We start from the raw sequence: 26,626 nt of genomic DNA on the forward strand, positions 1-26,626 counted from the left end.
TTAGGTAATTTGGGGGATGTTCGAGCGGGCTTTCCCTTCTGTTTTTCTGAGTATTTTGAAATTTTTTTTTTCTGCTCAGGCATCCCCCAGCAGGCGTCACAAAGTCGTGGGGTGGATAAAAATCATCATCAATATAACATTATATTGTAAGTCATTTTTATTATTAATGTTTAAAGAAATGCTAACACATGCTGAAATGTAAAGCAATGGCCAATTAATTAATGATGTAAATGGGCTGTCACTTATATAGTGCTTTTCTACCTTGGGTACTCAAAGTGCTTTACAATGTACCTCATCTACCTGCTGATGACGCAGCATCAGGAGCAACTGGGGGTTCAGTATCTTGCTCAATGATACTTCGACATAGTCACCATGGCTGGGGATCAAACCCACAACCCCCGGGTTGGGAAATGACCACGCTCCCACTGAGCCATGCCACCCCATGTAGTTGTAATCAAGGCCGATTCACTATTTTTCATGTGTGTGTCACACTTGGAGCTGCAGGTTTTGGGGTTCTAAATCAGGGGGGTTACCAGGGAGGCCAGGGATTGGACACGCTCTGTCCACCCAAAGAAAATTGGATGTAGTTCTGATGGCAGAAACCAAAACAAAAAACTTGTCACCTGCATGTCCATACTGTTCAGTTATGGATGTCTTCTAAGTCAAATCAAATCAACTTTTACTTGTTTAGCCCAAATACAACAACAGTTATCTCAGTTAAGGAGAAAACAAAACACGTTTTAAGGCGCAGTAGCCCTACGCTGGATTTCGACCTACTTGAGCATTGTAGCGCTTCTTTGCCCACCCCCAGGTAAGACGAATGCCCACCCACACCTGGCATCCTGGAACACCACTGTTCTAAATTCTAAATTTCAGTTTTATTGGAAGATGAGCAGAGGTGCATTTCAGTTTTAATACATTTTGCTGGTCCGTCATTGGTCATCCGTCAGTGGCCAGGGTACCTGCCTGTAATTTTTTCCGACAAATTGAATTGTAATCGTTAGTTTGTCGGTCCGTAACTCCAAACCCCCCCAGAAATGCCAGCAAAACGGGCATCTTCTCGAATGTACTTCTTGCTTTGTCTTTTGCAAACTGTAACGTTTTTCTTGTCCCCCCCCCCCCACACACACACACTTTTTTGACACATACCACATACGCACACATACGCCGCCATTAATGCAGAATTCTACATTTATTAGAAAGAGTTTGTTTTTACAGAGGACCTGCACACACGTCAAAGTACTAGAAAATGCAGTTACAGGTGTTTCACAGCAGGCCTGACTTGAGCCTTCATTCATCTGCGTACATTTGGTGTATGTCGCATTTATGAATCAACATATGGATCTGCACAGTCAAGGGAGGAGGGGGAGGGGCCTCCAGGATGGCGTCTCTATGTGCGATCCAGAAAAAAAGAGAAGAAAAATAAAAGACACCCAATAAACGTCAAGTGTCCGTACTAACGTTTGACACGATTAAATCGGAATAAAAGCATCTAGTACTTACTGTATACATACAAGTGCAGGTCAAGTTAACGCGACCTGTCACCGTAAACACACATCTGCATCCCTACACTTTGTTCAATAGCAATCATTTCATTGTTTGTAATTGTCAAATCATTTTAAAGTGTTTAAGACCGTATTTGTGGTGTAGTATAGTGCGCTAGACTTTGAATCATGACTTCATTGCTGGCGGATGCTCACTGACCATCTTGCTGCTTTCCCCGCGAGCTTTGCGTTGATTTATTTTGCATAGTTGGATGACGACCGGACGAGAGAGAGAGAGACGACGCACGCGATGAAACCTCCGGAAAACAACATGCCGCCTTCTGTTTGTTTTTTTTGAGGGTTGTTTTCTCTCCCCTCTCCCGACGGGGTTCCCGGCCCGGACGCTCTCAGTTCCAGAGTTTCAGGAAGCTGTCCCACGACCCCGTGCAGACGCCCATGCCGTCCTCGGGAACGCCGGTGCAGCTCACGCGGTTGTCGTGGCCGGACAGGACTCCTGCGTGGAGAGACCGCAGAAAATGCAACAGCCCATCACGCGCTAGCCTGGGGGCATTCCACTCTTCTGAGTTTCAAGTTTTTTAAAAAAAATTTAAACAGAAACCACCGTGCCTGAGAACTAACAACCAAGCAGAGAAAGAAACCTTCAGACTTTGAGAAATTTAGAGGGGGAAAAAAAAAAAAAAAGGGAACGTGCACTTGGCTCGACTTGACTTGCACCAGAGGCTTGGGACTAGCTCGAAGGTAACCGGTTCGGATTTGCGCATACGCGCCCGACGCCCGCCCGCCCGGCCCGTGCCGTGCCGTCGGACTCACCGACTTTCTCGCCCTTGAGAGAATCCCAAATGTGGCAGTTGAAGTCATCGTAGCCGGCGAAGATGAGGCGGCCCGAGTTAGAGAGCGCCAGAGACGTGACGCCGGCGTTCAGGCTGCTGTCTTGGTAGCCAATCACTTCCTGGTCGGCGCGCAGGTCGTACATCTTGCAGGAGCAGTCGTCCGAGCCCGTGATGACGGCGTTGCCGCTCTGGAAGAACTGTGAGGGGACGGCAAATGATTGGACGCCATTGATAGTTGTTGTTGTTGTTGTTGTTGTTGACACGTCACGCCATGTCAGAGAATTGCGGCCGCGTATGCGTTGCTGATTTGTATGCGTTAAAGGAGCAATTTTCAAAGGTTTACCATTGTAATAATATATGACGCTAATTTCCATTAGTCCATCTATAGAATTTTGCATTTTATGTCAGCATCAAGCTAGATGACGTAGACAAATTGATACGGTCATACATACATATATATATATATATATATATATATATATATATATATATATATATATATGTGTTTTTTTTTTTGTGGCAATTTTTTGGTGTTGTCGGTCCCCCCGGGTGCGAGATTGTATGTGACGGGAGTGCGCGCGTCTCACAGCGATGGCGTTGATGTCGCTGGTGTGTCCGATGAAGGTCTGCTTGCAGGCGCCTTCTCGGATGTCCCACAGTTTGGCCAGCGAGTCGCAGGCGCCCGAGATGAACGAGTTCATGTCCGGGGACAGCGCCAAAGACATGCAGTCGCCGATGTGGTTGGTGAACACCACCTTCTGCTTGCCCGTCTCCAGGTCCCACAGGCAGCTGGCGGGCGGGCGGAGCAAGCGCAAGACAGGAAGTTAGGAGGCGGCAGCGGTCGGCCGACGGGCGGCGTGCGGCGGCAGCGTGCGCGAGCTGACCAGGTGGTGTCGCCGGAGGCCGAGAGGATCTCCGAGTCGCTCAGGAAGCGGCAGCAGGACAGGTAACCTTGGCCAGAAAAAGAGCGTGTTGGGGAGAGCGCGCCTCGGTTGGTGTGCCTCGCAACCACGGGTGTTGCAGTGAACCAAAGCCGACCAAATAACTCAACGTAAAATTGAAAAACAACCAGTCCGTTGTTTGGATAGACATGGTGCGTGTGCTTCTATTTTTGTGCAAAGAGGTTTTCAAAAGTTCCTCAGCGAAATCGCAAAACAGGAGCGTCCGTTTGTCACCTGTGTGCGCGTCCAGTTCCCGCATGGTCTTGGGACTGGCCGCCTTGATGTTGTAGACAGTGCACATGTTGTCCAGACCGCCGCTGGCCACCAGGTTGCCGGAGGGCGCGAAGGCCACGCTCATCACCCAGGCCGACTTGAGCGGGACGGCCACCAGCTGGAACAGCAAATACAGGTTCACCGACTGAGAGAGACGCCGTCGCCTCAACTACAAAAAAAAGTCTCTCGTGCTCAACAAACAAACCAGGAGTCGGACGGAACTCCATCAAGACGAGTAGTGCGGTTTTTCAACACAATTTTGAATCCAAATGCGAGTAAACTTTTGTCTATCATTTTTACTGCAATGATTCCGAATCTGCCCTCATTTCTTTCTCAGCTTTACATAATAATAATAATAACAAGAATGTAAGAAAGAGTGTCAAGAGAGGTTTTGGCTGCTCTGCCTGTACATGGTCTTCCACACAAGTTTGTTTGTCTCCTCGGCGTGTCATGTGTCGGTGTTTGCGACGTGGTGGCGACTCACCTTGTTGCCCGTGAAGGTGTCCCACACCAGAAGTTTGCCATCCTGCGACGCGCTCACCATTTGCCTGTCGGGCACACACAAGACGGCGCCCATTCAAAAGTCCTGCCAGTTAGCTTAGCAAGCTAGCAAAGCCAAAGCTAGCAAAGGCAAAGCTAGCACATAGCAAAGATAGCATGGCTCGCTGCGTTCTGCACTGTCAAACGTCATTTCAAGTGCAGCGGTAGCTTGACTTAGCAGTTGAATTGGCGCCGTACATGACCAAGCTTGCTAGGTTGACTCGTACAGCGACGCCTTGAGATACCACTGACTCGACTTGAGTTTGGCAAAATACGCACCTTTGTTTGGACTTTTATTTATTTATTTTCTTTGACGCGCGAACAAAAAAAAAGAGATGTGAGCACTGTGTGGTGGTCATGAACCTGACTCGATTTGAAGAAAGAGTCTTTTCGGAGCTGTTTTAACACCTCTCACACTTGAGCTTTGATTAAACAGGTAAGTCAAGCTAGCACTCACTCACTGGGCGGACTTTTGTTGGCGTCACTCACCTGGAGTCAGCTGACCAGTGCATGGCGTAGATTTTGGCCAGGTGACCTTTGAGCGTCTTCCTCTGCTTGAGCTGAACGCGACCCACCGAGGCCACGCTGCCCGCCGCCGACGCCATGGTGGTGTCGTTGACGGCCTTGCGCGCCGCCTGGCATGGGAAGACCAAGAGTTTGGCCAAATGGCTGCCGCTGTCAGTTTGGCTTTTGTTTCTTTCTCCGCTTGCTCACCTCAATCTTGGCACGGAGCCCATCGCACTCCTTTTTCAACGCATCGATCTCAGCTTTCTCGGCTGCCATGGCGACAGTTGCCAGGGGACGTTAGTGGCGGGAAACTCGAAGGGAAACTGCGACAAAGACAGCAGCGGGCAAATGAAAAGTAGACAGCAAACTACAGATCGGACTAAGTCACATGAACAATATTCAATTAGACTTGAGAAAGTCAAAGTTGAGCTCAAGCAGGCATGGCGACGAGTCACTGTGACTTGGACTCGAGTCTACCCGAGTCATTATTTTGATGACATGTAACTTTGACTTTAAGAAAACTGCAAGACTTGAGACTCCATTTGGGAGTCTGGCAGAAGCAAAGCATGGAAGGATGAACTACCAGGAAGTAACAGAGTGTGAGAACATTTTGATCAAGCCATGTCAGATTGACCTCACCTGATGAAAACATCTTGACTCAGTCAGCTTCCTTTAAACCCTTCCATGCACAAATTATGATAAACTCCATCAGGATTTTTTTAAGGTTCACTCATATAGGAAGAACAAAACTTTTGAATAGCTATCCACTGTACTGACCACTGTCCTTGAAATGATTTCAAGGAACTATCCATGTATAGTTTTAATTATCCAGACTGTTCCAAGAATGGGAGCTGCCTCGAAGAAATATTTGTGACCTTGGCTCATCAGATCACTATCAGATCAGATCAGATCCGATCACCTACAACCGCCTGCCTGTGTCTTATTTGGGACATTCGCGAGTGGAACAGTGGGCCGTGTTCGGCACAACAAGGGCCTTCATGATTTTCAAGTGACCTTGTTAATGCAGTCTTCACTATCTGGTCTTCATTTACAGAGAAGGACATTCAGGTCAATTGATGTTATGGATACTATGGATCTAACCTCTAATTATGTGCAACACCTCATCATGTCCCAAATCAAGTCCCGGGTCTTAAACTCGCAAGTGCAAAATGGAGTCTCAAGTCTTGTGTTTTGTCCAGTCAAGCCACGAGTCATCAGAACAGTGACTGGAGCAAACCCGATTCCAAATCCCAACGACTCAAGTCCCCCCCATTCCTGTGCCAAAGTGAGATGCGGGATTTTGTGAATCTGAATCAGTCAGAATGCTGACCTTGGTTTGTGATGGTCCAAAGACCTCTTCAGCCGTGGCCTACATACGCTGACCCAGAACACCTTTGAATGTGAAAGATTAGCATGTACCTGATGGAAGTAATCCTGCCTAATGCTGTTAACGGTCTGACAACAAGCAAGCGGCGGCGAAGGACAGTGACCGGGAAACTCCAGCCCAAACCATGAACATCAAACCCGAACCAGGGAGATTTGACCCTAACCAGGAACAGATGACCCCAACGCACGTGGGGTCCAAAGTTCCTTCATTTCCCCCAAAAGTGGCCAGTTCTGTCTCTTGCCGAACACTTGCTTGAATGAGATTGCAAGAGGTGGCAGCCATGTCGGTATACAATCTCAAAAGCATCTAGTAAAGTGTGAAAATGTACTTTCTGGCTTTGCCAGCGACATATAGTGACAGTCAGAACCATTTTGTGCTCTTGAAGCTTGAGAAACACGAAGCCAACTGACCTTTTTGTAGAAATAATCATCTGTGCAATCTCTTTTTATCTTGAAAAGAAATGCTTAAGGTATTCTTTGTGTATTTGAGCCAGTCCGACTTTATTTACACCTAGCAACAGCATTCTGATCTTGGACTCATTTTACGTGTGCAAAGAGCTTATTAGCTTGTTGCTAATGCCAATTAGCATTCTACCAGGAACATCTCTCACTAAGCAAAACTTGGTTTTCCGCATTTAGTGGCTATTTTCATTTGTTTCCCAATATTCCTCAAGGATGGCGTGAATTCCGGAGAGCTCGGGGGTGAAGGGCGGCAAACACCGGCCGCCGTGCGGCAGGCGCAGGAGGGGCAGTGACCGAAGGGATGAAGGTGCCGGGGCAAATCCCTCAAGAGATCTTTTACGGGAAGCTTTACAGCTCAATCTACTGTCATCCGATTACCGGCTGCTCTTTACCCCGGCCGGCATCAGGAGGCAGGACGACCGAGGAACGTCCTCGACAAGAGCACGCCGAAAAATTGCAAATGGGGATAAAGGACTTGGCAAAGTTTGTCCGTACTGAAATGAAAGACAGAGAGAATCCCACCTAGAAGATTGTCAAATCCCCGTGCAAAAAAGAATCTCAAGTTTTTCTTCACAACAAATTTGCAAGCCGGCTAATACGGCAGACGATAAATCAGAAGAAACCTGCATGCTGGTCTTCTAAAGTTCTACAAGCACCAAAGGCCCAAATTGTGCAGAACTTCTCACTGGCAGGAAGTCCTAAGTCCCAAGCAGACAGACGCTCACCTGTCCTTCACACGTCCGTTCCTTTGCCGGCCGGGCACTCCACGATCCCAGGATGCTGCTGCTGCTGCTCGGCTGCTCTCGGACTCGCTGACTGGTCGCTGGTGCGCAACTCCTCCTCCGCTTTCTTGGCGCCGATGAGGATTGCGACGGATGAAGGAGATCAGAGATGAAGGGATAAAGCTCAAAGATGGAAATAGAGAGAAGGAGCAAACTAGAGCCAGAGCAAGTGAGCGTGGCGAGGAGGCTAAACCGATTGGGAGGAAATCAGGTTATCGGGTCGCCCGATGAGAGTGGCTGAGGAAGGGGGGTGAAATGGGAGAGGACGGGTCGCCGGGAAAGTGCAAGGCAAGCCGCGCCGGGAAAAAAACAAGGAGGAGACGAGAACGCACAAAAAGGGGGAGCGCTGGAGCCGATCCCAGCTGACTTTGGGTGAGGGGCAGGGTAGGCCCACGACTGGTCGCCAGTTAATGTCAGGACACATAAACAAACTGACTGGTCGCCATCCGAAGGTCAGGGCGCATACTGACAAACAAGCAACTGACACTGGCATTCCCACCGATGAAGGGTTTGGACTTGAGTGAAGCTAACTTGGGAGCATCCTTTTTGGAGTCAGCGCAATGTTTGCCTCATGTACTCTGTCACCAATTCCAGAGCATACTCTTCCTCTCATGTACAGTATGAAAAACACAGTCCCGGTATTTGCCGGCGTTTTTCCACAGGCTCCCAAATCCCTGCCGGCGAGTGTGTGGGTTTGTTAGCGCTAATGAGCTGAGCGCGCTTAATCACCGTCTAATGGGATATCCGGGGATGGCCAATCTCGTTAGGGGTTTACGGGGGGGCGGGGCTAAACGTGCGTCACGACCAAGTGGATCAGAAACGCGAGAAAGGCGTCTGGGCCACGGCGGACATGTTGGAGCGTAACCGGGACAGGCAACCAAGTCGTTCACCTGGGACGAGGAGTGTTCCAAAACGGGCTTTCGATTGTTGACTTGGCCCTGGACGCGACTATATCCAAATGAAATGTCCATAAAGTCAATCAGCAGTAGAGAAAAGAGACAACGGTTGAGGAAGGAGCATTTTTTTTAGTGGAGGAACTATCTAGACCCACCAGTCACTCTATAATTGATTTGGTCACCTCTAAAGAAGCGCTGCACGAACCCAAGAACACGCAGTGGTGAATTTGGCAACACGGTTCATTAATTGTGGGCTTTACGCCCAGGTGAGAGGAAGGCAAAGCCATTCTCCTCTTACTCTTCAACAGGATTTTTGACTTTGTTCTTGTTTTTTTAGTAGGTTACTTCTTGGCATGCAACAGTTTTGGACATGATTGTTGACTTCTAGTCTTGTTCATCTTGATTTTTTTGCCCATGTTGACTTGGCGCTTCAGCTCTTTCTTTACACAGTGCTAGACATGGTTCTTGACCATTTTATGACCATGTCCGTGATTTGGTTTTTGACTCCTCAATTTGTTTCTTTATGCATTTTTTGACTTGGCTGTTGCGATAGTGATTGACTTGGTTTTCAACTTAGTATTTTATAGTTTTTGACATGGTTCTTGACTTGGATCTGCACTAGGTTTTTGGAGATGCCCTTGACTGTTTTTGACATGGTCTTGATTGGGTGGTTTACTTGTTTTTTGACAATGATCTGGACTCAGTGTTTAATTGATTTTGATCTAGTTGTTGATTTGGTTCTTGGTTCTCAACATTTTTTTTTTTGCTTGATATTCAACATTGTTCTTGACATTGATTTTGATGACTTTTCGTGACACGGCTCTTTATGTAGGACTTGACTTGTTTTTTGGCTTACGGTAGTTCCTGTTTTTTTGACCGGTATTTCTTGTGATTCTTTCCATGGTTCTTGGTGCACTTCTTGGTAACGTCTCTGGCTTCAGCCGCAAGTCCATTGAGGAACACCCTCAACTTATTTGTGTGCCATTTCATTCTTTTTTTTTAAAATGATATACTTATGCGCTTTTATTGGGCAAAAAAGGTATTTAGACATGTACAGAAGACACATTGGCTGCGTCACAAACAAGAGACGTCATTTCTTCTTTGTCACGTTTATTGACAGGGATAGAGGCAGGTAATAAGTCACACACCGAAAAGCTTAGAGTTGACGCAGGCGGTCTTCTCAGCCGTCCAAAGTCGACTTCTGGACAAAGTCAAATATTCTTCTGGATGTTAATTCAACAGCGGGTGGAGCAGTTATGTGGGGCGCTCCCTGGGGCGGGTGACGTACTGCCACCACAGAGGTGGCAGGTCGCCCTCCTTGCGGGCCGGGGGGAGGGCTTCCGACTTGGGTCCGCCGGCCGGAGTCTCTGCCTGCAGCTGAGCCACCTGCAAAGTCACAGCGGGGCAGGGGGAGGGATTTTCTGTGCTTATTGGCTCCGGACCGAGTTTGCTTTGTTTGGGCCACAAATTTCTGAAGAAAACTTTACCAGACTGACTTGGAAGCAGCATGCCAACATTAAAAGGTCACAGGTCCACATCCTGGTGGATGTATTTTGTTTGGAGGTTTGGACTTTTGAGGCCCAAAGGATTTCATTTTGGCAACCTGGTTCATGCCTTTTATTCTGGCTGGGGAAGATGCTCTGACTGAGTTCAAAGTGACTTTCTTCATTTGGGGATGTCAAACTTACCTGACACATTGACATTATGATTGGCTCTCAGCTAAGGGGTACTTGCTTTATTGTGTTTGTCTTATTGGCATGTCAGAACCCCCCCATATGTAATAAAAGGCCCACGCACGGTGAAATGATTGAATTGCAGTTTGGTTGCGTTCAGCGGCGAGAAGATTTGCAACTGGCCAGCCAGCGAGACGCCATCTCATCGAGGCGGTGACACAAAAGCGCAAGAAGGGACGCACCTCTTTATCCCAGCTGAGCGCCCTCAACGTCTTCCACTGCTCCCTCTTGGCAAAGTAGTCTGGGTAGGCGGCCTTCTCGGACGGGTGCCAGTGCTCCAGGACCCACTCGGGCACCTGCCGCCACAAATCGCCACATTCAAACACATTTCGCCATTTGCTGTCCACAACCGCATCAGACCATTTCCAAACATTGTTCAGATGGAGAATAGATGTCGGGGTGACGGACTGAATGAGGGTGTCATTGTAAAGGACGCGGTCACCTTGTAGCACTCGTAGCGCTCGTAGGAAGTCCCGCCGGGCGAGTCGGGGAAGATGTAGGGCTGTGGATGCTGCTTGTCCCAGAACTCCTCCTCGCCTGCCTTCAGCATCCTGGTGGCCTTCATCATGTCCTTCTCGTTCTTGTTGGCGTCAAAGCGGGCGCGCAGCAGGCACGCGTAGAAGCGGTACTTATCCCTGAAGTCACACACACACCAACGATTTTGCTTTTTAGGGCTTCCGATAATGTCGATCCTAATTTCCGTTGGCCCGTCTATGGCATTTTAGCTGTACGTTAACAATAAGGCTTTTTGTGAAACAAAATGTAATGGTTTGGATGAACACAATGTTGAATTGTATTTGAAGAATGACGTAATGTTGAATAAAAAAGAAAATATTGCAATCGAGTTGTGTTTTGAAGGCTTTTTTTCCTCTCAAACATTACAATGGATTTTGTATGTTATGACTTCCTTTCATACACGTTTTTGTTTAGATACTCCGATTTGGCATATATAACCTTTTCCTTGCGCATAATGACCTTCTTCTAAAACTTCCTTATATACTCATACATGATTTTATTTTGTACATTTACGTCAATGCATCAACTTTACCTTGAATATTCTAGGCGGGGGGTTCTGCATAATTTCTTTTTTTCCTTGTTCATAGTGACTTTTTACCTCCTCACATTTTATGTTATTTAGATAGTAATGACTATATTGTGTTTTGTTTTACTTAAATTAATATTTTCCATAACGGTTGCTAATAACAACAGCTAAATTTCAACTGGCGTTGTGTGCACGTGAAGTGGACACTTGAAATTAAACAAAACCATTGTGAGGAACGGAGTTGACAATAAGGGCTGGTCAAATTAGACATAATAGCAATCGATATTTTTGAGAATTAAAAAACATTACTAATGGTTAAGTTTGTCACAGTCTTTGATTTTAAATGTAATTTCTTTCAATTCCATTCAACATTATTTTTATTATTTTGATATTAGCATCGTCCAAGCAAGTGGAGTTTAATTGCTCTAAGGGCCAAAAACTGGCACATTATTGTGCACCGAAAAGGTTCAATTAAAATGGACTTTTCGGGGAGTTTTTTTTTTTGTCGAAGACATTTTTGTTCAGCTCAACTCTTTAAGTTCGTCCGCCAGTGACCTGGCTAGCCGTTAGCTCAGCTGTTAGCTTCGCGGTCAGCTTGGCCGCGTCTCGTCCTGAAGCAGTTGCTCAGCTTGTGTCCCTCACCGAAAGATGCACCACGACTCGAGATGTCGCAGCGATTTCTTGTAAAGTCGCAGCACTTTCTGCTGGTGGCTGAGGTAGGCGGCGGCCATCCTCCAGCTTACTCGCTGTCTTGTCGGTCGTTTTGCCTTCTTTTCGTGTCACCTTCCAGTCGAGCGCCGCGCAAAGCATGACGGGGACGGGAGACGTCGCAAATTTTCACCGTAATCCTGGAAACCAACGCGCACGTTTGGAGTTCCTTTTAGGAAATGCCGTTTGGTTTTGCCAGTTCTGTTGTTGCGTTTTATTGTATTTTTTTAAACTTAAATTTTAGTTTGGTTTAGTCTGAAATTAGATAATGTTAGACAATAATGGCGAGCATCACTATGAAGTCACTACTATAATAGAGAATTGGAGAATGGATGGATGTTTTGGTACCTAATCAAGGGTTTTAGGTTGCTATTTTGTAACGTGAGCTCTTCTTTTGTGAGACTTACGGTAATGCCAAAAGACAGCCCGGATGAAGGCTGCAAGAGTGTTGTTCTTCCGAAGCACGACTCGCTCGACTCTGTCAACGATGGCCCGACGCAAATTCATTGGTAAGGAACACGTTAATCATCACTTTATGAACAAAAACTCAACATTGTAATTGCGTTCGAAGTCATTAATCTGGCCCGAACTAACGACACTAGCTTCCGCTACACGTCACCCACGTGCTTCTAAAATAACATAGTTTAGTGCCATTATATGTATGCAAAGATATGAATTGGAATGCCTGATTACTATGTTGTACTTTGTTCTGTATTTGTGAAATAACAAAATAAAAAAATAGTTTCGTGCCATTTACTTTACACGAGTAAAAATCTCAAGTACATCAAGTGAAACAATGATGCTGTCGTCCAGTGGTTGTGCAACTTTTTACACCCAGTAGCACAAAACAAAATTCCAAGTAGTTACCATGTTACAACCATCGTGGCCAACCACAAAATGCAGTAGCGTAGTAGTTGTATGTGTTCATTAAAGACATGCCAGAGGTTTTCTTCCTAAAGAGGTGGATATAACATAAAATGCAGTTTGAACAACCGTGTTTAAATAAAGGGGAAATTCTAATGTTTTGATCAACGAAATTGCAGTAAAATGCACCTAAATAAATGTTGAAAAACAACCAAACTTCTCTTAACCCATTGACCGCCACCGTCTGAGAGCATTGTGACCATCATGTAATGATCTTTCTGATGGATGTTGCTGACTCAAAGTGAATCACAATCGGTTTGTTTGTACATTTTATGCACCGTCAATTTGAAATGTCCTGTTTTTGCATAAAGAGATGGAAATGTAGTTATTTAGTTTAGAGTCATCCGAATAGTCAAAAAACAATGAGCATATAAATTGATTTTTGAAAGTACGGTTAGTTGGAGCCCAATAGGAAATAAATGAATACTGCGAATGTTGTCATTTTGTGTCTTTTTGTGTGCAAACATGAGACATTGGCGTGAACCTGACGGACCCCGCGTTCCGCGGGCTCTACAGAGGCAAGCGCAAGCACCAAGGTGAGCGTTTTCCTCCGTCACGTCTCAGGCATGGCGTCCACGTGTTGCCGTGTTGTGTGCCCGCAGACGACTTCCATGAGGTCATCGACAGAGCCGTCGACGCGGGCGTGCAAAAGGTGACGCACGCGCTCCTCCTTCTCGTCGGCACTTTTGCCTCTTTCAACAGGCTCGCTCATTTCAATCGCTGAGTGATTTGTTTCATTTGGTTTATTTCTATTGGTTTGGTTCTTGTGTTTTATACTCATTGACAGTATTTTCTTCATTTTTGTATCGCGTAATTTCACAAAAGTTCTTTTAAGCGCCTAAGGTGATGCAGAGTGACACGAAGGCGTCCAAAATGAAATGAATTATTACTATTGTCATCATTGACAGTAGTAGTTCGTAAGTTATCCTATTAATTTGAATTAATTGCACAAATACCAGTTGCGTATTTTATCAAATGCCTATTTTAAATGTGAACTTTTATTTACAATTAAAATATTTCATGACATAAATGAAAGTCCAGCTGTATTTACTCATTCTTATTGATAGTAGTAAATGTGTAATAGATATGTTTTAAGATGCATATGTGGAGTTGTTGATTTTACAATTTTAGTTTTATGATATACCAAGTCAGTTAACGAATGTGATCGCCAAAGAAATGGACATCGTTATAAATGAATGCAAGAAATATTAGCGGCGTCTTGATGATGCAAGTGCTCAGAGAAAATGAAAGTGGTCATTAAAACGTAACGATTGCGTAAATGCGCCGATGTGCAGTTTGTGATCACCGGAGGAAGCCTGGAGGACAGCGAGGAGGCGGTCAAACTGGCCCGCGGCAGAGGTAACCGCGGCCACCGACCGCAGCAGCATTTTTGTCGCGGCCTCGCCTGTACGTCACGCCATTTGCCGTCTTGTCCCGGGCCGAGCGCAGACGACTTCTACTGCACGGTGGGCTGCCACCCGACCCGCTGCGGCCAATTCGAGGAGGGCGCCGGCGCCTCCGAGTATCTGGCCCGCCTCCGCCGTCTGGCGACGGACAACCCGGCCAAAGTGGTCGCCGTCGGAGAGAGCGGACTAGGCGAGTCCGCGGCGACAAGATCGGCACGAGACTTTTTTTTGGGGTGTGTCAATGGCCTGAATTGTTTTGTTTTTTTGTCTTTGTAGATTTTGACCGGTTGGAATTTTGCCCCAAAGAGACGCAACTCAAGTAAGTGCAGCACGTATGCACTTTGTCTTTGACATGTTCCTTCCATGTTCACGTTGATGTTGATGTTTTCTCATCTTTCTTGAATGTTGTCATGTGTTGCAGATATTTTGAGATGCAATTCGAGCTGGCCGAGGACACAAAGCTTCCCATGTTCCTGCACTGCCGCAACTCCCATCGGGACTTTGTGGGTGAGTCACAAGGCCCTGCCCGGCCCGGCCCGGCCCGGCCCGGCCCCGCCCGGTCGCGTCTCGCACGATCTGACCGTCTTCTCGGATTTCAGACATCATGAGGAAGAATCGAGACCGATGCGTGGGAGGCGTGGTGAGTTGAATGCTTCTTCGAGGATGCCACCAAATGTCTTGCATTTCAGAGAAGTTGCGGTACCTGGTCCCAGTGGGCCTCCTGCTGACTCGGGCCCCCTGGCGCCTTTTTTCTAGAGCCAGCAGTCTTGAACATGAATCTTTTTTTTTTTTTTTTTTGCCGCGTGCTGATTGCTTTAAGGTGCGCCATAAAGAGTTGAGTTGAGATGCGGTCAAACCTTTGCTCACAGTCGACCTTTGAATCCCGTCGTCAGGTCCACTCCTTCGATGGGACCGCGGAGGAGGCCGCCGCCCTTATCGAGTTGGACCTCTACATCGGGATCAACGGATGGTGAGAGTCGGCCAGCCGCGCGCTTTCACAAAAGACTCGTTATTTGTTCACGATTGGCCCTCGTCACATGCCGGCGACCGTGCTCCAATCAATGCAAGCGTGCCTACGGTCCAAACGACCAGCTGCCGCTAACAAGAGCTTCCCTTTCAGTTCCCTGAAAAGCGAGGCCAACTTGGAAGCCATGAAGCGCATTCCCACTGAGCGACTGATGATCGAAACGGGTGAGTTGCCTGGAGCGGCCGGCGCCGGCGCCGCCATTGCCGCCATTTGATGTTTTCCTCCGGTCGCCAGATGCTCCGTGGTGCGGCGTCAAGAGCACGCACGCCGGCTTCAAATACGTCAAGACCACCTTCCCCACCAAGAAGAAGTGGGAGGCGGGGCACTGCCTGAAGGACAGGAACGAGCCCTGTCACATCACGTGAGTACCAGGCGCGGCGTCACGTGTCTCGGGAGCAGACGCCGGCGCATTTAGGACTGGGCTAAAGCGAATGCCAGACCCGACTTGGCACGGCGGACGTAAATGATGACCCGGACCGCTCCTGCCCCGATGCCTTACTCGCCGTCATGAGAAATGAAGCCGGCGGCGGCCATCTTGCGCTGCCGCCGTCTAAACTCACCTAACCGCGATACGTGGATTTCCCCGCGGCATTTTCACATGATTTTCTGCCCCGACAACAAAAATGCCAGCGGGTGGCTTACGCTCGGAACAACTAGTCCGAGAGAAGCTCCAAATGCACACGGACGGAGACTGGCAGCAAGTTGAAGGTCAAGACCCGAGACTTACTTGTGACGTGGAGCAATGTGACTCGCCGCCACCTCTGGTGGAAGGTGACGCAAGCAGCTTCCAGAGGAGCCGCTTGGATTTGACCCCTTTGCTTGTCTCGCGCAGACAAGTTCTGGAGGTGATGGCCGCAGCGAGGGAGGAGGACGCCTCGGAGCTTTCCGCCAGCATCTACGACAACACCAACAGGCTCTTCTTCTCGAGCGGATGATCGAAGCTGAGACGAACACAAGGCAACAAGGTCAATTTTGGAGCGCAGATGTGCATCAGACAAAGTTGAATAAACGTCGCATGTCACAAAAGCGAGTCCACGTCTAGGATCCTGTGAGACGCGCTAAAGTGGATCCGCTGGAAAACCGTCTGGTCCGGCGGCGGCTCAGTTGCCGCCTCGCTGAGCTTGCAACTCGATTGACTCAGCTGAAATAGTCAGGTGCCGCCATCTAGTGGCCAAGTATCTGAAGCGCGCTTGCGCCTTCATATTTAGGTGTGGACTGGGAATTAGCCTTGACGCGCTCTGACACTGACTGGCGACCACTCGTGTTTGCCCGCCGTGACACTGCCAGTGACACTCCCCCGGCCCCCCCTCCATTGGCCAAAAGTCGGCTACATAAGCTCCGTCTCGCCCGCAACCCTGATGAGGATCAGCGCTCTAAAAAAGGGATGTCAATAACTTCTCCGTACAAATAGGACGTCAATAACTTCTCTCTTCTACAAATAAGATACAAGACAATACATTATTTACAACAATGAATACATTTCTTTGGATATTTCAAATATGCTCTGCGAATGGCCCGGCTCAGCTGTCTTTGAAGAGAAAAAGAAAAAAAAAAAAATCAAATGTGCCCTCAACACAGCGGCTTTCAAGAAATGTGTTTATAGAAGCTACAGGGCATGTCAGTGTCAGTGGTTACACAAAAGAAAGATCACAAAGTTGCTTTTTTTGGGTGTGTGCGTTTCCTCTCCACATTTATGGAGCTTGAAGCGACAGGCGGCACGGCACTTAGGACAGCGTGATGCCGATGCCAAAGCCAAAGACGGCGCACAGCGTCATGGCCAGCGGCAGCGAGATGCTCCAGCAGGTATCTCGGAGCTTCCTCCTGGCCGACGTCCACGGGACGGCCTTGGGGGCGGCGGCGCCGGCGGCGGCGGGGTTGCCGTGCTCGGCCATGGCCTTGAGCCTGTCCGACAGCGAGCACAGGTTGTTGCGCACCTCCTCCCACTCCTGGCGCATGGCGGCCACGCTCTGCGCCTCCTGGCGCAGCCTCTTGGACTCCTGGCGGAACAGCTTCATGTCTCTTTGCAGCGTGCTGAGCATTTCCTGGCGCAGAGCGTCCATGTCCCTCTGGCTCTGCTCGCGGATCTCCTGGCGCAGGGCCTCCACCTCGGGCGGGTTGGGGCCCAGGGCCTTCTGCACCTCCTGGCGAAGGCTGCGGGCCTCCTGGCGGGCCGTCTTGGCGTCTCGATGCGTTTGGCTGACGGCGTTGTGCACTTCCTGGCGCAGGCTCTCCATGTCTCTCTGGTTCTGGGTGGCCACCTCTTGGAGGACCTGACGGAGGATCTCCATCTCCGGTACGCTCTCCAGGTTGACGCAGGCTTCCATGCTCCGATCCTTTCGCTCTTAAGGGGTACTAGGATTGGCCGGGCGCACTGTCCAAAAGCGCCCGAGCCTTTTCCCGCCTCCGGGGCGGCTCTTTTTGACAGCTAGCCAAAGGACGCCAACATCTTTTCGCTGTCGCCGGACTAAAGTCGACACAGATGATGAGCGGCTGTGTGATGTCGTATCAGAGACGCGCCGGTCCCCGTCGCCGCGGCGATGGCAACCCTGCCTTACCCGCGCCGATTGCCGAGGAACGGCCAGGGGTCGCGCGGCTTCCGACGCTCTCGGCAATTTCAGTCGACTTGCCGGGAGGAGGTCGCGCTGGGCAATAATCTCGAGATGGAGGCTCGCCCGCTCCCGCGTCAAGCTCTTTCCAGCCGGGTAACGTTTGCACAACTTGGCCTCGTTCCGGGCCCACTGTGACTGGGAATTTGCGATGCCGCGAAATCATTTGCCTGTGGCGGACTAATTACTAGATTCATTATTAAGTTGGGGCTTGGGCCCAATTTGGACATTTCACTCACGGACGGACGGGTCTAGTCACTTTTGTTGCCAGCAATTTCCACATGAACAAAGGTGACGGTGTGTAGAATGTTTGGATTTTTCAAAGTTCATCCATTTTGAAAAGCCACTATTTCAGTAATACGCAATAATGTGTTCCACCACATAAATGTACATTTTTTTAATGTAATCATAGGTGAAGCCAACGCTCATTACATTTCATTAGGGCGCGCCTCCTCTACAGCAAACTGCAAAGTCTCGCTGCCATCTTTCTGCTACGAGTAGCGAACGTAGTTCGTCCACAACATGACTACAGCATAATATCCAACTAATGCCATGCATTTACTTTGTCACTTGACGTCGTTTCCAATAATGTTTTGCTCGTAGCTCCGCTGAAGGAAGTGGCGGTAAGCTTGGCGACGTGCTCGCTCTGAGGCACCGTAGTGCACGCGCTTCTATTAGTTGACCACTAGATGGCACTACGTTCTACACATTGGGCCTTGAATAGTGGTGTGTAGCGTTATTTGGAGGGGACCTTTGCTCTTCAGTGTTGTCCCATGAAAAGAATCAAATTAACGTGAAATGCGAGGGGTGTGCTCACTTGCCACCTGCCTTGCAAGACGCCCTCACAAGAAAACACGACCTAAAATAATACTAAAAAAAAATGACGCCTGTCTTTGTTTAGGCCTGCGCGAGCATGCTCGTGCCGCCAGATGGCGCCTTCGCGCGCACTCGGAATCTAGGTTAAAGTGCGCGCGCACGGCACGCCAAGGGGGAGCATCTGCCAGCGCGCGCGCGCGCGCGCCTGCTCGCTCGCTCGCTGGGCGGACGCCGCCGCCTCCAACCCGTCAGACAACAGACGAACCAAGAGAAGAACGAGAAGAAGCTGAAGAAGAAACCGGGCGAGCGAGCATGAAGAAGAGCGACCACGCAGGACCGGTAGGAACACGCACGCGCACCCCGCTCGACGCTCGTGTGCGGCCGGCCACACATTCCTCCCTCCATCATTCTCAAACATCATCCATTCATAAGTTGGCACCTTGATCTCCTCCTCCATCGTCGCCGCCACCGCCATCCTCCCTGCCTGCGTGGCCACTTCATTAGGTACACCGGCAAACGTCCTCCCACGAGTTCCTCGTTGACACTGTTCATGAACGCAACATGCTCACTCATGTCAAGTCACAAGTGCGGATAAAATTGACATCATCGAGCTGTGGGTCCGAGCCAAGCATCATTTCAAATACAATAACAGCAATATTACTTTTTACAAGAAAAGGGAGCTCATTCCATGGTCTACCAATCCAAATATATATATATATATATATACACATATACATACACACACACACACAATGTCCAATGTATACATTTACCGACACGCTGACCTGTTAGCTTGCGGCTAACATGCCAGGACAGCTAGCGCACGCCATCATTCGTGTGTGAGGCTACACGTGCGTGCGTTTGTTTGCTCGCACAGGGGCCTCAAGACCCGGCCCATTCGGGCGCGCCGCCACAACCGGACAAGTTCGGCTGGCTGAGGAAGTTCTGCGGCCGCGGGATCTTCAGGGAGCTTTGGAGGAGTCGCTACGTGGTCCTCAGAGGAGAACACTTGTTCATATCGGACAAGGAGGTGGGAACGACGCACATCGCACACGCTTGCGTGTGTTCCACGCGCTCACAAGTATGCAATTGCACACGCACGCGCACTTGGCCAACGTTGACATAAAACGCAAAGTCAGTCACGCGCACACACGCAAACGCGCGCAGGCCGCCGGCTGAGCAGTCAACACGTGTGACCGAATCAAAGATCACGTGACACGACTGAGCCCGCGGCTGAGACACGCCAAGGCGCACGCTAATACACGCTGATGAGCATCCATTGGCAAATGCACATTTACACACATGCAAAGACGTAGTTAGTCATTTCCAGCCTGAGATTTCAATGGCATTTTTTGGAAAGCGCTCCTCGTCTTTCATGTGTCCGGCGACCGATATTAGTGCCGCGCTAACGAGCCGAGAGGCGTTGAGGCGTATTTCCCGACGCGCCCGGCTGTTTGCCGCGTGGGCGTCTGATGAGGAGCAAACGTGCGCGCCGGTCGCATATCGACACGCTCAGTGACTCGTTTGTACCGCCGCCGCCGGGCGCTCGCCCCGCATCCACGTGCCACTATTGACCGGCTGCGGCGCGACGGCCATTTGGCCGACCGATGGCGTCAGAGAGAGATTTCCGGTGGCGGACGCGAGCGAGGGAATTGCCGCAATTTGCGCGGAAGCCTTTGGGTGCGGTTTCGTGTCTTCTCTGAGCGCCGCCGTCTTTTTGCTTCTCAGGTGCGGGACGAGCGCAAGTGTCAGGAAGTTTTGGACCTGGCCGACTACGAGCGCTCAGAAGAGTTGAGGAAGGCCAAGAGTCGCAGCAAGAAGAACCACAGCCGCTTCACGCTCGTCCGATGCCGACGGCCCGGCAACACGGTCGGTTGGACGCCGGGGCCCGGCCCGGCGCTACGTCGCTCGCTCCCATAAATGACGGCTGATTCATCAGTCCCTACTCCGGAATCGCCATCTTCCGTTTCTTGTGGGTTTGAAACGGCCGAAGCAACTTTGCTTTGGACAAAATTGATGGCGACAAACCGGGCTGGCAGAGGCGAAGTGAAGAGTCGCCGTTTTCTTGCTGGCAAGCCAAATTGCTCGCGTCCGTCTGACTCTGTTGGGCCTTTTCGTCACTCGAGACCGGTGCCGGTTCTGGAAAAGCTCGCCCTCGCCTCGCCCTCGCCTCGCCCTCGCCTCGCCCTCGCCTCGCTCTCGCCTCGCTCTGCTCTCAGGCAAGTCTGGCTCCGGGACAGCGTGGGCTCAAGTTCCGCGTTTTCTTCATTCAAACAAACAAGAAACGGAACGCGAGGAGCTTTCTCGGTGACCGCTTCAACTCGGTCGATTTGTGACGACAATCGCGCAACGCATCCACCAAGTAATCGCCGCTCGTTGTTGTCTGATGTCATCATCATCATCATCATCGTCGTGTTGTCTGATGAGTCGACGAAGGATGCGTTTGGCGGAAGGCTTTTGGATCATGTCACTTGAGTTTCACCAAGTGTTGTGTTTGAGATCATTTCAGGGGACGGGATGCTTTGGCGGGAGGTTGGGACAGCGCGTCAGGACGCGTTCCATTTTTGGGATGATGTCAGCGTGAGGATTTGGGCCACTTTAGTGCCACTTTAGTGCCACTTTAGTGCCACTTTAGTGCCACTTTAGTGTTTGCTGCTCCATCGGGGTGCTTGTCAAGCTTCCAAAGTGCAGCAGCGGGACTCTCTTGCCTGTTGTCGTCTCCACCGGCGTCCTCCGAGAGATTGACTTCATCCCCGCCTGAAACGCTGCGTCCTCATTGGTGGATTTTCTCCGGCATCCCTCTGGCGAGCGGCGGGCGGGATTTAACGCGCAGACGATTATGCCCCGGGCGTTCCGATTGGCTCGTCTCGGGGCTTGTCCCCCCCGCCCCCCGTAAAAGATTTAATCCGCAGAATCCCATTAGCGTGTCACAGGACGAGTCGGAGCGGAATAATCTGACGGTGTTAGCATGAGTGTTAGCGCGCAGCCCCGCTGCCATCTTCATCCTCCTCTTCATCATGATGATGTCATCTTACAGCATCGGCGGCATGTAAAAGCGCGCACTCGACGCCCGCAAACGGGGCCCGAGGGTCACGGCGGCGTCTTCGAGCGATGACCTGGCCGTGTCGTCCGTCCTCTTTCAGGTCCCCAACCTTCTCTTCCTGGCCGTCAGTCCCGAGGAGAAAGAGTCGTGGATCAACGCTCTCAACGTGGCCATCGTCAAGGCCAAAAACAAAGTTTTGGACCAGGTGACCGCATCTACACCTTCACCCGACTCATGTTAGCATGTCCGCGCAAAGAAATCTCAACCTGTCCAAATGTCGACATGAAAACATGCCGTCAAATGTCCACACAACCAAATGTCAAATTCGCTCACGCCCGCATGAGGAAAAGTCTGTGTCGGCAAATGCAAATGCCCACGTCTCCTGGTGGCCACAAACCCGCAACAGGTCCAGATGTCCACATGACCGCACGTGCGGATGTCCTTGTCTCCAAGTGTCCTCTCCGTCACGCATCTGTTTGTCTGCATGTCCCAAAATCTTTATGTCCACACAAATGCATCCTTGTGTCCACACGAACATGGCCACATGCACGTGAGCGCACTTCCAAAGGAGCACATGTCCTTGCGTCCAAATGTCTCCACACTGGAAAAGAGTCCAAGCTTTGAAGATGACTTGCACATCACTCAAACGTGCCGAACGGACTTTTTGGCGCGCAAGAGGGCAAATGATGGCCGTTTAGCACATTGGAATCAATTGCAATCGATGTACATGCTCAACTTAAGTGAATTCAAAGAACTTTTTTCCCCTCGGCGCATGAACACGTCCTCGTCTCTTCCTCTGACCCACGTCCACTTGTGCGTAGGTGACCATGGAGGAGGACGTGTTGGTGCATCCCACCAGGGACCGAGCCAAGATCCCGCAAGGCCGCCGTCTTCCCACCCGGGGCCACCTCCTGACGGCGGTATGGCGGCCTCACGCGGTCCCGCACGTCCCATTGGTCTTTTTTCGTCATTTGTCCTCTTCCGTCCAGGCCTCCTCTTCCTGTCACGGCACGCTGACCCTCGACCTGGTGGCCGAGGAGGAAGGCTTCTCGGAATGCGACGGCGCCTGCGGGCGGGCGGCGGCCGCCGCGGGAGGCGGACGTCGGCGCTCGGGGACGGACGTGTCCAAACTGCGAGTGCGAAGCAAGGAAGCCAAAGTGAAGACGGGGAGTCTGCCCAGAGGAAGCGAGTGTTCCTGGGGGAAATATTCCCAGCTGGAAAAGTGCAAGGTGCACAAGAGCCAGCAGCTGCAGGTACGGAGAGCAAACGCACGGCGGACGGACGTGTTGATGTGAGCGCGCTTGGTCTTTCAGGTCCTTCACAACCATTCCGGAACGCCTCAGCCCGGCAAGAGGACCAGCGTGGCGGGGCGGAGTCGCTGCGCATCCATGGATGAAGTGCTCTCCTCCAGGTTTTAGGAATCGTTTCAGCCCTCCGGTCAACTAAATAGTCCGCCGTCTCAAAGTCGGTCGATGCAGCGACGCCGTTGGGAATTTTACTCACTCCCGAATCACGACGGGCCTTTTTTAGGACCTGTCTCGGTCCGCTATAATGAATTCTATATTCTTCTTCGACAGACCGGCAATGATTCGCTCGGAGCTGCGTTGGGCTCTGGGCCGACGTCCCGCGGAAGAGGAAGGCGGAGCCTCGGTGCAGCCCGTGGGTCAACTGCAGTCGCTCATCGCGCAGAAGATGCAACGGGCGCAGGAATTGCTGGAGGAAATACGACTGCAGGTCAACGCCACGGGTGTTAACTTCCTTGCGCCTCGTCAGCATGGCTAATCCTGCTTGTGCTGACTAGTCTTGTGGACTAGTCCTGCAGACTTGCCCCTTCTCAACAGCTAAGTCCACTGGCAATGTGGACCAGTCCTCTCAACTAGCGCTGCTGAGCAATTGTCCCGCTGATTTGCCCCGTTGACCAGTCCTTTGGATTAGTGGCTCCTTGACTCATTGACTAGTCCTGCTGACTAGTTTTGTTCTCCCTGTGACTGGACTAACGTAAATGTCGGTGTTGTGACAGGAGCTGCAGAAGGCCAAGGCTGAGCGAGAGAGAGGAGGCGGCGCAGCGTTTGGGAAGGGGCTGGATTCTCCTCGTCTTCATCACCTCAGGGGCGGAGACTCCCCTCATTCCAGGTGCCGCCACTCCCCGCGACGCCACCTTTGGCGGACGCAGCGTGAACTTGTGTGTTTGCGTGTCATCAGGTCATCTTCGTCTCCTCGTAGCCGTAGCGGCGATTCTCCCGGCCCCCGGCGTAAGGACTCGCCCCGGCTGAGGGCTCGAGAATCCAAAGGCCGCAAGAATCGTTCCCGGGACGTCGGCTCCCCTCGCTCCCGAGGCTCGCGCTCTCCCGCCCGCCCGCGAGACTCTCCCCGTCCGACCGATTCGCCGGGCGACAAAACTTGTGACCCCTCCCCGGAGGCGTCCCGTCCGTCGGAATCTCCGCCCATCACCCTCGGACGGGACGACGGCGGCGGCGCCGTGGATTCGCCGCTCAAGCCGCCGCCGTCGTCGTCGTCCTGCGCCGGTCACGCCGAATCCAAGAGCCCGACAGAGTCGCCGGACGCCCGTCAGAGCAAAATGCCTCCAAAAACCCAGCGGGAGGAGGAAGAGCTCCAGAAGAGGCGTGCGGAGGCGGAGCGCCTCCTGGTGGAGGCCATGTGTTCCTGGCAGGAGGCGCAGGAAGTGCTGCAGGAGGTGAAGGAGCTGCAGAGCCACACGCTGCGGCGCCAGCGCAGGAAGACCTACGAGAAGATCGCGCCCACTTCGCCCGAGGCCGCGGGAGACGTCCACGCGGGCAAGGTGGCCACGTCGCCCGAGGACGAGTCGGAGTCGCTTTGATCCGCACTTTTCCTCTCAGCGATTTTCCACTTTGATTCCACCTTCGGGGCATGCGTGCTCTTCTTCTTCTTCTTCTTCGACCGGCACCGATCGTGTGACTCCACCTAATTCCCTGGCACGCCGTGTGACTCCACTTGACTCCGTTTGATTCCATGTCGACGCCAGCGGTTGTCATGGGACTCAATGCGACTCCACCTCCATCCGACCCGCGCACTGGCGTCCACGCGACGCCGCGTTATTCCGCCGCGCGGCAACGAGTCGCCCCGACTCTTCCTCCTCAGGAATGTTCCACTTTTCGTCACTTCGGAGGGCACGCGCGCTCTTCTTGAACCAGCAGAAGACGATACAAAATGCGTCGTCGGTGCGATGACTTGCACTTTTCCACATATTTTCAACTGTGATGACTCTTTTTGTCCTTCCCCAAGCTGACTTCTAGCGGCAATCGGGACCGCGCTTCCGCTCGTGGCTTCCTGTGAAGTCTGGCGTTCCGGCATGCGTTTGACAACCAGCAATAAGAAGCAACAAAAATGGCTTCCTGCATCTGACCCGAGATGCCTTTTTCATGCTTTGTATGAAACTTCCCGGGTGGACTTTCAGGTCACTGAGCAGATTTTTTTTTTTTTTTTTTTTTTTTTTGAAGCTCTCAAAATGATGATGTCATCAGCAATAATGTCCTCGTCAGCCATGATGATGTCATCAAAAACTTTTCTCAAGGAAGTTTTTTAAAAACCGTTCGACTGCAATACGACAAGTCAAAAACTTGAAACGGCACAAAGTAAATAATTTCATTTTTTAAAAAAAAGGTCAATTTGTTTTTTTGTCATTTGACAACATTGTTTGACTTTTAAATGTTGGTGTTTGTTGTGTTGATTCTGGAGGAAAATTGACCCCCCAGCTTAAGTACTCTTTCTATTGATATTGTCATGACTCACCTTAATAATGTTTCTAGTTGATTTAATGTGACGCAGAAGCCTTGACAGATTTTTGTCATGTTTCCGCTTGTCACTGAAAAGCACAAAGGCGTCTTGCTGCCATGCACTCGTGGCATGTCAGAAGAAGGCCGGCCGCACTGACTTGCACTGGCACAATCACAAACAGGAAGTGGGCAAAATAAACCTCTGTACGTACGCACACACACTTCCTGTTTGTTGTCTTTGAAAATAGTTGACTTCCGGTCGGAAGCGCACCTGAAATAAAAGTGCTCAAAACCAAATGAGGTCACACATCGTTCAAGCGCACGCATGACACAAACACGTACTACACGCCCACTCGCAAACTTACACTCTCCCTCACGTGCGCACACACGCACGCACGTGAGAACACTAGTACATGACCCCCAAAAATGATTTCATCCAACAGCAGCAACGTGTATTCCTGTGAGGCACGCACACATGCGCATCGACGCACAGGTCAGTGAGCTGCAATAAAGAGCAGAGGAGCAGATGTAGGCCAGACGAGCAACATCGCTCCATTACACTTGCGACGCACGCCCGCCCGCCCCCCCCCGCATTACGCATTCATGTATGCACATTTCTTTCTGATTCATCCGCAGCCGCGTGAGTGCGCGCACGCGCTGCCGCCTTAAAAGGAGAATTCAACCCATCCGCGGGATCTTCATCTCACCTCATCTTCGTCAACCTCTTCCCCAGCTGCTGCAGTGCCAACCGCTGCAGGTGTCAATCGCCCCGACGTCTCGCTTGGGTGGCCGATAGCAGCTGGAGGGGAAAAAAAAAAAAGCATAAGAAAGCGCAAATGTTGGAGACGTTCAAGTTGGCTCCCTATTAGCACAACAAGTAAGATCACAAGACGATTGAAATGCGTTCAACATGGGCTTAGCGTTTCATATGAAGACCTGAAATACGGAGTAGGGACTCAAATGAGGGGTTCAAGACGGGGTCGGGTTTTAGTTTTGAAGTAAGGATTAGGGTTTCAAATTGTGAGTGTAAAAACAACGTTAGGATTTCAAATGCGGGCTTCAGGACCATTTCGGGGACTCAAACTCGAACGAAGGCTTGAAATCGGGTGGAGGCTTTGAAGACAATCTCAGGGTCGAAATCAAGACCATTTGAGGGTTGCAAATTAGGGCTTTAAATGAGGAAGTATGTTTGAAATAAGGGCGGGAAGGCCCGGCATAGGTTTTTAAGGAAAAACATCTTCCGCGGTGTTAGCGTGCGTGCTAACGAGATTAGTCAGTGACATCAAAACACTCACAAACGTTTCAATTATTTACGCTTCGGTGTCATCATCATCATCATCATCATCATCATCACTCGCATCTTTTATTTACGCCCGCGCGCGCGCACAGACACACACTCGGCCTAATGAGAACAAACTGTAACACTGACCTGGAACAAGTATGT

At 50.5% G+C, this 26,626-nt stretch overlaps 4 protein-coding genes across 6 annotated transcripts; 2 read left to right on the plus strand and 2 right to left on the minus strand.

Moving 5' to 3' along the window:
• Nucleotides 1-1,173: 1,173 nt before the first annotated feature.
• Nucleotides 1,174-7,421, minus strand: LOC147131768 (guanine nucleotide-binding protein G(I)/G(S)/G(T) subunit beta-3-like). The gene is made up of 9 exons (XM_086014722.1): nt 7,170-7,421; nt 4,804-4,919; nt 4,579-4,724; nt 4,034-4,097; nt 3,511-3,667; nt 3,220-3,286; nt 2,923-3,124; nt 2,316-2,532; nt 1,174-1,998 (listed from the first exon to the last, which is right to left on the minus strand). The coding sequence occupies exons 2-9, from the start codon at nt 4,870-4,872 to the stop codon at nt 1,892-1,894; spliced, it is 1,029 nt and encodes a 342-aa protein (XP_085870848.1). The 5' UTR covers nt 4,873-4,919; nt 7,170-7,421; the 3' UTR covers nt 1,174-1,891.
• A 1,794-nt stretch (nt 7,422-9,215) lies between these two features.
• On the minus strand, nt 9,216-11,730 carry ndufb9 (NADH:ubiquinone oxidoreductase subunit B9). The gene is made up of 4 exons (XM_086014462.1): nt 11,540-11,730; nt 10,298-10,490; nt 10,038-10,151; nt 9,216-9,508 (listed from the first exon to the last, which is right to left on the minus strand). The coding sequence occupies exons 1-4, from the start codon at nt 11,626-11,628 to the stop codon at nt 9,377-9,379; spliced, it is 528 nt and encodes a 175-aa protein (XP_085870588.1). The 5' UTR covers nt 11,629-11,730; the 3' UTR covers nt 9,216-9,376.
• Nucleotides 11,731-11,976: 246 nt separating this feature from the next.
• On the plus strand, nt 11,977-18,588 carry tatdn1 (TatD DNase domain containing 1). Of its 3 annotated transcripts, none has more exons than XM_086014455.1 (12): nt 11,977-12,114; nt 13,000-13,065; nt 13,132-13,181; nt 13,825-13,888; nt 13,979-14,125; nt 14,212-14,254; nt 14,357-14,442; nt 14,535-14,575; nt 14,829-14,905; nt 15,056-15,126; nt 15,197-15,323; nt 18,470-18,588. In XM_086014455.1, the coding sequence occupies exons 1-12, from the start codon at nt 12,036-12,038 to the stop codon at nt 18,525-18,527; spliced, it is 909 nt and encodes a 302-aa protein (XP_085870581.1). In that variant the 5' UTR covers nt 11,977-12,035; the 3' UTR covers nt 18,528-18,588. The 3 variants fall into 3 exon arrangements, with proteins under 3 accessions (XP_085870581.1, XP_085870580.1, XP_085870582.1); XM_086014454.1 differs by lacking the exon at nt 18,470-18,588 and adding an exon at nt 15,795-15,992; XM_086014456.1 differs by lacking the exon at nt 18,470-18,588 and adding an exon at nt 15,795-15,992 and having other exon boundaries at nt 12,033-12,114; nt 13,825-14,125.
• Nucleotides 18,589-18,594: 6 nt separating this feature from the next.
• LOC147131771 (pleckstrin homology domain-containing family O member 1-like) lies at nt 18,595-25,479 on the plus strand. Its single transcript, XM_086014450.1, has 10 exons — nt 18,595-18,723; nt 19,262-19,414; nt 20,113-20,253; nt 21,528-21,632; nt 22,249-22,347; nt 22,417-22,680; nt 22,741-22,838; nt 23,005-23,161; nt 23,448-23,560; nt 23,630-25,479. Exons 1-10 carry the CDS (start codon nt 18,697-18,699, stop codon nt 24,264-24,266), a joined length of 1,794 nt encoding a protein of 597 aa, XP_085870576.1. The 5' UTR covers nt 18,595-18,696; the 3' UTR covers nt 24,267-25,479.
• Nucleotides 25,480-26,626: the final 1,147 nt, after the last annotated feature.

The sequence above is a fragment of the Filicampus tigris genome, chromosome 18 (assembly GCF_054856515.1).
Source record: "Filicampus tigris isolate MCC_2025a chromosome 18, RoL_Ftig_1.0, whole genome shotgun sequence".
In the NCBI taxonomy this organism is placed as follows: domain Eukaryota; kingdom Metazoa; phylum Chordata; class Actinopteri; order Syngnathiformes; family Syngnathidae; genus Filicampus; species Filicampus tigris.

Bases quoted from the DNA above. Each gene is read 5' to 3' on its own strand.
- tatdn1 (XM_086014456.1), top strand. From the start codon at position 12,036: ATGAAGGCTGCAAGAGTGTTGTTCTTCCGAAGCACGACTCGCTCGACT. The intron at 13,182-13,824 runs GTGACGCACGCG...GCCGATGTGCAG, and splicing joins TCGACGCGGGCGTGCAAAAG to TTTGTGATCACCGGAGGAAG. The intron at 14,443-14,534 runs GTGAGTCACAAG...CTCGGATTTCAG, and splicing joins CTCCCATCGGGACTTTGTGG to ACATCATGAGGAAGAATCGA.
- LOC147131768 (XM_086014722.1), bottom strand. From the start codon at position 4,872: ATGGCAGCCGAGAAAGCTGAGATCGATGCGTTGAAAAAGGAGTGCGAT. The intron at 3,287-3,510 runs GTGACAAACGGA...TTTCTGGCCAAG, and splicing joins GGAACTGGACGCGCACACAG to GTTACCTGTCCTGCTGCCGC. The intron at 2,533-2,922 runs GTGAGACGCGCG...GTCCCCTCACAG, and splicing joins GCGACATCAACGCCATCGCT to TTCTTCCAGAGCGGCAACGC.
- ndufb9 (XM_086014462.1), bottom strand. From the start codon at position 11,628: ATGGCCGCCGCCTACCTCAGCCACCAGCAGAAAGTGCTGCGACTTTAC. The intron at 10,152-10,297 runs GTGACCGCGTCC...TTGTGGCGGCAG, and splicing joins AGCGCTACGAGTGCTACAAG to GTGCCCGAGTGGGTCCTGGA. The intron at 9,509-10,037 runs GTGCGTCCCTTC...GTGACTTTGCAG, and splicing joins CGCTCAGCTGGGATAAAGAG to GTGGCTCAGCTGCAGGCAGA.
- LOC147131771 (XM_086014450.1), top strand. From the start codon at position 18,697: ATGAAGAAGAGCGACCACGCAGGACCG. The intron at 22,681-22,740 runs GTACGGAGAGCA...TTGGTCTTTCAG, and splicing joins ACAAGAGCCAGCAGCTGCAG to GTCCTTCACAACCATTCCGG. The intron at 22,839-23,004 runs GTTTTAGGAATC...CTTCTTCGACAG, and splicing joins GATGAAGTGCTCTCCTCCAG to ACCGGCAATGATTCGCTCGG.